General features: G+C 59.9%; 1 protein-coding gene across 2 annotated transcripts in view; it reads left to right on the plus strand.

The window, feature by feature from the left end:
* ADGRL1 (adhesion G protein-coupled receptor L1) overlaps window positions 1–9,524 on the plus strand; it is a 43,713-nt gene that overhangs the window by 25,295 nt on the left and 8,894 nt on the right. Inside the window, exons 2-11 of one of the 2 annotated variants that reach the window (XM_015240979.3) lie at window positions 2,738–2,823; window positions 3,944–4,744; window positions 5,634–5,948; window positions 6,682–6,785; window positions 7,095–7,280; window positions 7,602–7,640; window positions 7,805–7,988; window positions 8,133–8,255; window positions 8,818–9,032; window positions 9,334–9,504. In XM_015240979.3, the coding sequence (XP_015096465.2) occupies window positions 2,814–2,823; window positions 3,944–4,744; window positions 5,634–5,948; window positions 6,682–6,785; window positions 7,095–7,280; window positions 7,602–7,640; window positions 7,805–7,988; window positions 8,133–8,255; window positions 8,818–9,032; window positions 9,334–9,504 (2,148 nt within the window). In that variant the 5' untranslated portion in view covers window positions 2,738–2,813. The remainder of the gene's footprint in view (window positions 1–2,737; window positions 2,824–3,943; window positions 4,745–5,633; window positions 5,949–6,681; window positions 6,786–7,094; window positions 7,281–7,601; window positions 7,641–7,804; window positions 7,989–8,132; window positions 8,256–8,817; window positions 9,033–9,333; window positions 9,505–9,524) is intronic. The other variant, XM_006206206.4, reaches the window with a different exon arrangement.

A 9,524-nucleotide genomic window follows, 5' to 3' on the forward strand; every position in this document is an offset into this window, starting at 1 on the left:
CCACCCCCCCATCCCTCCCTGGTGCCCCCACTAAGCAGAGCCGCCTCCCAGCTGGGGCTCCCCTCTCCTCAGCCCCTGCTGCACTGAGGGTGCCCCTTCCCATATGAGGGCTCTGTCCACCTGCCTGCACACCCCAACCTCCCTCTCCCCACCACCCCGTGTCTCTCTTGGTCTCTGTCCTCCCATGTGTCTCCCCCTCCCTGTGACTGTCTCCCCGACACCCTCCCTGGAGGAAAGGACTTGGGGGTGGGGGCTGATGCTACCTTCGGGGTGTGGGGAACCAGGAATGAGGAAAGAAAAGAAAAGGGGGCGTGTTGCCAGAAAAGAAACAAAAGCAATTTAATCTTTTTTTTCTCTTTTTTTCTTGCACATTTTTTTTTCAATTTGTTTTCTCTCTCTCTTCCGATGCTTAAAGTAGAAGTGGAGCAGAAAGGTAAACGCACTGTTACCAATGCTAACCCCTAACTCAGACTTTGTTTTACCTGTACCATACTTATGTGACCCGCCCTCCCCTCCGGCCCCTTCTTCTCCTCCACCCCCAACTTGGTCCAGTCGCTATCCCCTACCCCGGTGTCCCCCCCAGTGGGGCCAGCCCTGGTTCGGCCAGGCAACTCCACCCTCCAGACACCTGAGGAAGCTCTTCTCTGAGCTCGGGCAGGACCTTCTGTCTCTCTCTCTCTTTTTCTCTCTCCCTGTCCCTCCTCATTCCTAGTCCCTCGCCCTTGCGGGGGTACCTGGCCTTCTCTCATACTTCTTTTGCCTCCTTCAGGAGAAGTGTGTAAGCATCCAGGGCGGGTGGGGAGGGAGGGACCCCCTTCCCTGGCTCCCGATTGGGGGCGGAGGGCACTGGGTGAGCCGTCTCTCTCCTCTCTTCTTCCTGCCCCAACTTTTGTAACATGTGTCTGGTTCTGGGGAGGCAGGGTGGAGGGGACACCTTTGTTTTCCTTTTGGGGAGCAGATTCCTCCTCTCTCTCTCTCTCTCTCTCTGGCTCCTGGTGGCTTAAGTTCCTTCTGGTTTGGCGTTTCCAAGGCCCAGAGCTGTTTTGGAGCACGGAGCACCAGTTTCCCCCACCCCCAACCCCTGTCCTCCACCAGCTGGGGGCCCAGCCCTGGGGAGGGGTGTAAGCTGTCCCCAGCCCTGGGAGGGCAGCCTGCCAAATCGGGGCAAGGGGGCGGGGGCGGGCCTCACGGTGGGGGGAGCGACGGGCGGGGGAGCATTTTCTCTGGTTCTGAAATACTTGCGAAGCTGCAGTCAGGGTTTCTTCTGGGCTGTTGTGGTTAGAGGACCAGGGAGAGGGGGGCGGGGGAGGTACAGGCTGGGTCTGGGGACTTCCATGAGCACCGTAATTTCTTGCCGCCGCAGGTTAAACTTTCAGCAGAGGAGGGAAGCCCTCCATGGTGTGCGGAGCTGCAGCCGAAAGGCTTGGAGGACTTGGATGTTGGGGATGGTCACTTCCTCCCCTGAAAGTTTTGGGAAATTGACAGCTCTGAGGCAGGGGTCAGGGCTGGAAGAGATGACCTTTCAGGATCACTTTTGCCTTGAAATTACGGTGGTCTATGGAGCATCCCCTTTGAGGGAGGTGGGGCGGGGTCCCTCCGAGCTGCTCCCCTCCCCTTTCCCCTCCCCCATCTCATAGATGCCTGGGCAGCCAGCCCACCACCCTGCCCCTCACTGCACCCCTCCACTCTCCCCACCTCTCTCTCTCCTGGAGTCTCTCCCACCCAGCACCAGACACTCTTCTTGCAGGCCCGGTGGTGGTTTGGATACGGCAGCCTGGGATCTTTTCTCTTCAAGGGGTGGGTGGGAGGGAATAGGAGGTATTGGAAGCTTGGTGCTGGGGAGGGGTCCTTGCTGGCTAAGGCCCCAAGCAGACCCTTCCTCACCTTCTCCCCTTTCCCCAGGGTAATCTCTAACCACATTTTCCTCCTCCATGCCCTTCCAACCAGGCCAGGTTCTGAGACCTCCCACTGCCCCCCTTACACACACAAACACATCTGCTCAGGCGTCACAAAGCTGGCAGGGGGGCTCGGCTTGGGGAGAGGGGAGACCCAGGCACAGGAGGAAAGGGCAGAGGCCAGGTGTGCTGGACGGAGAGTGCAGGTCAACCCCTCACGGCACTGGGGACAGTGAGATGGTGGAGCCCCAGAGCTCAGGCCAGGATCCTTCTGGTTCCTGCCCACCTCTGTGCCCCAGGCTCCCCTCTTCTTCCTAAAACAGAGCATGCCCCTGGCTGCTTTGTGCCTCGAGACCCTGGGGTCAAACTGTCCCTTATGCTGCGAAGGGAGGGCTGGATATCCCCACCCACCCACCAAAGCCTGCTGAAGAGTGAGGCTGAAAGTGAGGGAATGAGGAGTGGTTCCTGTCCCGGCCCCTCTAGCCACTGGGGCTACCCGCCCCCCAAGTCGGTGCCAAGTCCTGGCCCTTGTTATCCCCTTGGGGCCAGCTGCTTTGATGACAGGCCAAGCAGGAGCAGAGAATTCACTGCAGACTCTCACCCTGGCCTGTCTGTGGGTTCTGCTAGCAGGGAGGTGAGAGGGAGGCCCCAGCCATCCTGGATGGAGGGATGCCACCACCGTGGGAGGAACAGGGGAGCCTGGTCACACTGACTGAAAGTCCAGACCCCCACTGGGTCAGTAAGGGGAGGCCAGGAGTAGGTGGCACTGGGACATGACTGGGCAAGGGTGGGCAGGCCATTGGCGGCCAACGAGATGCAGTTGAGGTTTTCCTCCTTTTCAGGGAATGGGGGGGTGGGGCGGGGGCCCCCCACCTTTCTGACATCAGCGCTGCCTTGGTCCCTCCTCCCGAGCCGGGGATGGTTGCAGGTAAATCGGGGTCGGGACAGGGGAGGTGGGGGGGCCTGTTGGGGGCGGGCTGGGTCTTTATCCTAGCACCTGGTTCCCTCCCTTGCCCCCTGTGAGCTGGACCTGGGACTGCCCCCCCAAGGGACCCTCAGTCGGGCCTGGGCCTTGGAGTGAATTCTCTGCTCACCCCCCTCTCTCCTCGCCAGCACTAACCCTTTCTTCCCAGGTGCTCTCCAGCGTGACTCCCTTGGAGCCAGGACCTCGAGGAGGCCCCCTCCCCCACCTTGTCTCTCTTCCCTCCACACAGCTCTCCTTCCCCCTCCCCAACTCTCCTGGGAGTCCTACCCCTCCCCATGTCCTCCCCACAACCCCTGTGCACCAGTGTCAGTGTCTGCTGCTGAATAAACCCCATGAGAGACCCTGCCGGCTGGGGGCAGGGCTGGGCACCCTCAGGAGGGGCCAGACTTTTCCAAAAACCCTTCCTCAGCTACTGATTTCATGGCTACTGGGTGTGGGGGTGCCTCTCCCACCCTGGAATAGGAGTGCACTCCTGACGCCCACCCACAATGAGTACGGAAACATCATTCTACCTTGCAATTTTTGCAGGAGGAAGAAAATGGAGTTTAAAAAAAAAAATGTGTCCTGGTGTGGTTGGTGAAGGATGGGACCCTTGACCCTAGCTCTTCCATAGGGGGCGCAGACGATGGTGAAGGGGCAGGGCTCTGAGTCCCTGGAACCTCAAAATCACCAGTGGCTGCAGTGAGGAAATCTTTTCCACCCCCCCGCTTTAGGCACATGAGAACGTCTCTGGGATGGCTCTTGCCAAACCCCTTATCCCCAGCCTGTGGGGTCTCTAGCAGCCAGGGAAGGAAAGAGGGGCACCACCTCCCACCACTAACCCTGCTCTTAATGGCCTCCAGGGTTGACATCTCCAGGGAGAGGGGCAGCTGGGCGGGGCAGGGGTCCCAGCCCGGAAACCCCCTTCCCATCACCAGCCCTACCAAGCAACCGTGACTGCAGCAGCAGGAGGGGACAGCTTGGCTCCCCTCTGGCCTCGTGACCAACTTGCCTCTCTCTCTCCCCCTCCCTCGCCTCTGCTCCTCCTCTCCCCATGTCCGCCCCGCCCACCCGCCTGGCCCAGTCTTCGTGTGCCCAGGGACCCTGCAGAAGGTGCTGGAGCCCACCTCAACGCACGAGTCGGAGCACCAGTCTGGAGCATGGTGCAAAGACCCACTGCAAGCGGGTGACCGCATCTACGTCATGCCCTGGATCCCCTACCGCACGGACACGCTGACCGAGTACGCCTCGTGGGAGGACTACGTGGCGGCGCGCCACACTACCACCTACCGCCTGCCCAACCGCGTGGATGGCACGGGCTTTGTGGTCTATGACGGCGCGGTCTTCTACAACAAGGAACGCACGCGCAATATCGTCAAGTACGATCTGCGCACGCGCATCAAGAGTGGGGAGACGGTCATCAACACGGCCAATTACCATGATACCTCCCCCTACCGCTGGGGGGGCAAGACTGACATTGACCTGGCCGTGGATGAGAACGGGCTGTGGGTCATCTACGCTACCGAGGGCAACAACGGGCGGCTGGTGGTGAGCCAGCTCAACCCCTACACGCTGCGCTTCGAGGGCACATGGGAGACCGGCTACGACAAGCGCTCGGCGTCCAACGCCTTCATGGTGTGCGGCGTCCTCTATGTGCTGCGCTCCGTGTATGTGGACGATGACAGCGAGGCGGCCGGCAACCGCGTGGACTATGCCTTCAACACCAACGCCAACCGTGAGGAGCCCGTCAGCCTGGCCTTCCCCAACCCCTACCAGTTCGTCTCTTCTGTCGACTATAACCCCCGCGACAACCAGCTCTATGTCTGGAACAACTACTTCGTGGTGCGCTATAGCCTGGAGTTCGGGCCACCTGACCCCAGTGCCGGTGAGGACCGCTCCAGTTTGCTTCCAACACCCCACCCCCAACCTTGGTCCCAGGGTGAGGAGTGCACTCTGACCTCTGGAGGTGGGTTTGGGGAGGCCCTGGATGGAGGTCAGTCACATAATGGCAACGTGACAGAGGCTGTCCTAAAGGCTTCACAGTTGACTCCTCTGATCTTCCATGAGACAGGTACAGGGTTGTTATTGTCCCCGTTTTACAGATGAGGAAACCCAGCACTGGATGGCTGGGGAATTAGCTTACTTATTTGAGGATTTGGACCCAGGACACTGGGCTCCTATCTAAGCTGCACTATATCTCCCAGAGACCTGTACACTTTGAGCCCTGGAACCCCTTCAACCAAAACCTTGAGTGGAAGCCCAACATCAGTAAAACAGAACAAAGCTGAGCTGCTGATGTTGACTAGAACTGGTGGGGGGGGTCCCTCTACAGCCCCCTCAGCTGCCCTAATCCAGCTCAGAGCAGCCCCTCAGCTCCAGGGAGCTGGGTCTAACCCAAAAGGAGGAACTGAGGTTCCCCAGAGGGACGTGGCCAGGTAAGAGAGACCAGAGGGTGGAATGAAGATGGGAGGTGGCTGTGTTCAGCAGCACCCAGACACCTCCTTCCTGGCCTCTGTGGTTGCTTTCTTAGATCTCAAGAGTATGAATGAGTAAACTTACCACCTTTTGATGCTTTAGATGGTCCCAGGGGTACGAGGGCCCTCTGTGGGCAGAGAGGCCAAGGGAGGTATCCCAGACCCAGTGCAGACCAGGGTATCTTTTTACTTGAGTAGGCGACAGAGACGCTAAGATGCCAGGGACTGCGTGCCCAGACACACTACGGCAGCGCCTCAAGCAGAGGAGTAACCCTATCTCGTATCTTCTCTCCCTTCTAGGCCCAGCCACTTCCCCACCGCTCAGCACAACCACCACTGCCCGGCCCACACCCCTGACCAGTACGGCCTCGCCCGCAGCCACCACCCCACTCCGCCGGGCACCTCTCACCACACACCCCGTGGGTGCCATCAACCAGCTGGGACCTGACCTACCTCCAGCCACTGCCCCAGCCCCCAGCACCCGGCGGCCCCCAGCCCCCAATCTGCATGTGTCCCCAGAGCTCTTCTGTGAACCTCGAGAGGTGCGGCGGGTCCAGTGGCCAGCTACCCAGCAGGGCATGCTGGTGGAGAGGCCCTGCCCCAAGGGGACTCGAGGTGAGTACTGAAGCCAAAGTTACCTCCACCGCAGCTGGCTTGGGGAATGGCTACTGCTGGTCTGGCCAGGGAAGGGACAGGGGATATGCCCAATCGCTCAGCTTAGCATAGATGCACTTACCTTGTCCATCTCTTGCCAATGTGGGCTTTATGCGGGGTCACATCTGATGTCTGCAGCTGGAGCCTCAGAGCCCAAGAGAGCTCCTAGAACGCAGCAGCAGCTCAGACACTGCCCCCTCGCTACCCTGTTCCCTGCCTACAATACTAAGCACCTGCTGTATGCAGAACCTTGGGTGGACCCTGCAGGGAGCCCATAGGAGATGACTTGGGTCCTGGGCTTAGGCTGAAATGGAACAGGCCTAGGAGCAGCTGGTGACAAGACAGAGAGCAGCTGAAGTGACGAGGGGGTGGGGCCGCGCCCACACGCTCCAGGGATCTGAGGGGAGGATCAGAAGAGGCTTCATGGGGGAAGTGGTGGGGCTTCCGAGGTGGGCCTTGATAGAAGGTTCCAAACATGGTAGGCAAAGATGGAAGGGGAGCCAAGAGGGAGGGGAAGTAGGGGTAGCTTATGTCACCTTAGAGTGACACTTCTCTTGACTGGCCCACTTCATATCTGGTCTTCCGTGTTCCCCTCACCCACTCATCCCTCTTTGTCATCTCCTTTCTCCCTGCTTTGGCCCATTCTCCTCTCCTTCCCTGTGGCTCCCTTCTCTGTTTCTGTCTGTCCTTACAGGAATTGCCTCCTTCCAGTGTCTACCAGCCCTGGGGCTCTGGAACCCCCGGGGCCCTGACCTCAGCAACTGCACCTCCCCCTGGGTCAACCAGGTGGCCCAGAAGGTACCAGCAGCAGCTGCCCCTCCCAGGCAGGCCGTGTGCTCACACAGCAGGCCTTGGGCACAGTGGGGACAGTGAACAACTGGCGAGACAAACCGGGGCCAGCAGTTCTGGGAGGCAGGACTGTGGGGTCCACTCCTGAGCCTACAGAGGGAGCAGAGAGAGATGGGGAGGGAGAGGGCAGACAGGGAGAAGGGGCAGCAGAGAGAGGGATGAGAGGGGCTCAGCAGGCTGGGTCTGTGAGGAGGGACTGCGTGGGAAGCCAGATGGTCCCTGACAGAGCGCAGGGGCTGACACTCCCGCCTCACGCAGATCAAGAGCGGGGAGAATGCAGCCAATATTGCCAGCGAGCTGGCCCGCCACACCCGGGGCTCTATCTATGCGGGTGATGTGTCCTCCTCTGTGAAGCTGATGGAGCAACTGCTGGACATCCTGGATGCCCAGCTGCAGGCCCTGAGGCCCATCGAGCGCGAGTCAGCTGGCAAGAACTACAACAAGGTGGGCCTGGCAGCAGGGCCAAGGGGGCAGGGGGCACTGCCTTGGGCACTTAGGAAATACCTAGCCTGGTACCACAGAGCTGCCACCCATGGTGATCAGAGAGGAAGGATGGACCCCAGGCCTACTAGGTCTCCCTTATGGACTGCCCTGCATGGTCCTGGGGGTGGGAGATCCCTTAGGAGTGGCTCTTGCTCATGGCCTAGCCCCAGGTCAGTAGCAGAGGCAAAAGAGCAAGCTCCCCAAGGCCCAAACGTGAGTGTCAGGGTTGGAGGAGTGGGGCTGGGAGGCCAGGCCTGACAGCACCTCCATCTCTTCCTGTAGATGCACAAGCGAGAGAGAACCTGCAAGGACTACATCAAGGTGAGGCCCAGGGGCTTCTGCCGGCCAAGGGGCATGGCACAGCCCTCGCTGCTCCTGTGCAGGCGCCGGGGGCACTGGGAGTGGAGGTTAGGACGAGACACAGACCCCAGCATGAGGAACTGGAGGATTAGGGGCAATCACAGTACTGCCCCCCAACCTTGCAGGCTGTGGTGGAGACAGTGGACAACCTGCTGCGGCCGGAGGCTCTTGAGTCCTGGAAGGACATGAATGCCACAGAGCAGGTGCACACGGCCACCATGCTCCTGGACGTGCTAGAGGAGGGTGCCTTCCTGCTGGCTGACAACGTCAGGGAACCTGCCCGCTTCTTGGCCGCCAAGCAGAATGTGGGTGAGTGCCACAGTCATGGTGGGGCAGGTCTGGACACAAATATTGAACAGGGGGGCCTGCCCAGGCTGGGGACCATGTAGCCCGGGCTCCTGGACTATGGACAGACCCCAACCATGTGTACCCTGCCATTCCCTGTCCCCACAGTCCTAGAGGTCACAGTTCTGAACACGGAGGGCCAAGTGCAGGAGCTGGTGTTCCCCCAGGAGTACCCGAGCGAGAACTCGATCCAGCTGTCCGCCAACACCATCAAGCAGAACAGCCGCAACGGTCAGTGCGTGGGTCCTGTGCAGGCATCTCTGCTCCTCTTATAGAGAATGGCAGTTCTTAATTTTTATCAGGTTGAAGAATCTGAGAAGAGATCGGGACCCATAACAACACACAGACCTATGGGTCTCAACACACAGAGCCATAGCTCCACTCAAGTTAGTGTAACATACCAAGGGGTTCATGGGGACCCCACCCCCCGCCAAAGCCCCACAGAACCTAAGCCACTTAGGAGTATTTGGGGCTCACTCCTGGGCAGTAGCAGATGATCCTCATAGCTCAGGGAGGATTGTTCCATTTGAGACTAAGGCTCTGAAAGGTTAGGGAATTGCCCAAGGTCACACGGCAAGTGAGAGGTGGGCCAGGGACCCAGCCGTGTGTGTCCTGGTCCACTGCCCTGCCATTGGAAATGCCTACAACTGAACAGTGTTCCCGTGGAAAGGCTACCAAAGCCCCGCTTGCCTGGGCTACAGCCTGGCTTTGGAAGTCCCGAAGTATGGCTAGTATGGCTGGAGCTGCACCAGTCAGGGGCTGATGGCACCCTGCCGTGCCTGTCCTCCCCCAGGAGTGGTCAAAGTTGTCTTCATCCTCTACAACAACCTGGGCCTCTTCCTGTCCACCGAGAACGCCACGGTGAAGCTGGCGGGCGAAGCAGGCACTGGGGGCCCGGGCGGCGCCTCCCTGGTGGTGAACTCGCAGGTCATCGCAGCATCCATCAACAAGGAGTCCAGCCGCGTCTTCCTCATGGACCCTGTCGTCTTCACCGTGGCCCACCTAGAGGTGAGCTGAAGTGCCCCTCCCTCTGTGAGGGTCCCAGCATCCTCCATTTTCCCAGGCTCTGTACCCCACCCCCACTGTGTGTTCACCCACCCCAAGAGCAAGTTACAACTCCTCCCTGGGGCACCAGCCTCCCAGCCCTCATCCAGCAGTTTGGGCCATTTATCCCCAGAGATCTTAGACTGTCGCCTGGAGCCCGAAGCCCCAGGCACTTCTCTTGTGATTGCCCCTGTCCCCGTAGCTGGGTGTGGGGGCTGGAGTGGGACTCCCTGGATCTGACCCCCCGGCCACCACCACACAACAGGCCAAGAACCACTTCAATGCTAACTGCTCCTTCTGGAACTACTCGGAGCGTTCCATGCTGGGCTACTGGTCAACCCAGGGCTGCCGCCTGGTGGAGTCCAACAAGACCCATACCATGTGTGCCTGCAGCCACCTCACCAACTTTGCCGTGCTCATGGCTCACCGCGAGATCGTAAGCTGGCCAGCACTCCG

This window comes from Vicugna pacos, chromosome 22, assembly GCF_048564905.1.
Source record: "Vicugna pacos chromosome 22, VicPac4, whole genome shotgun sequence".
Classification (NCBI taxonomy): domain Eukaryota; kingdom Metazoa; phylum Chordata; class Mammalia; order Artiodactyla; family Camelidae; genus Vicugna; species Vicugna pacos.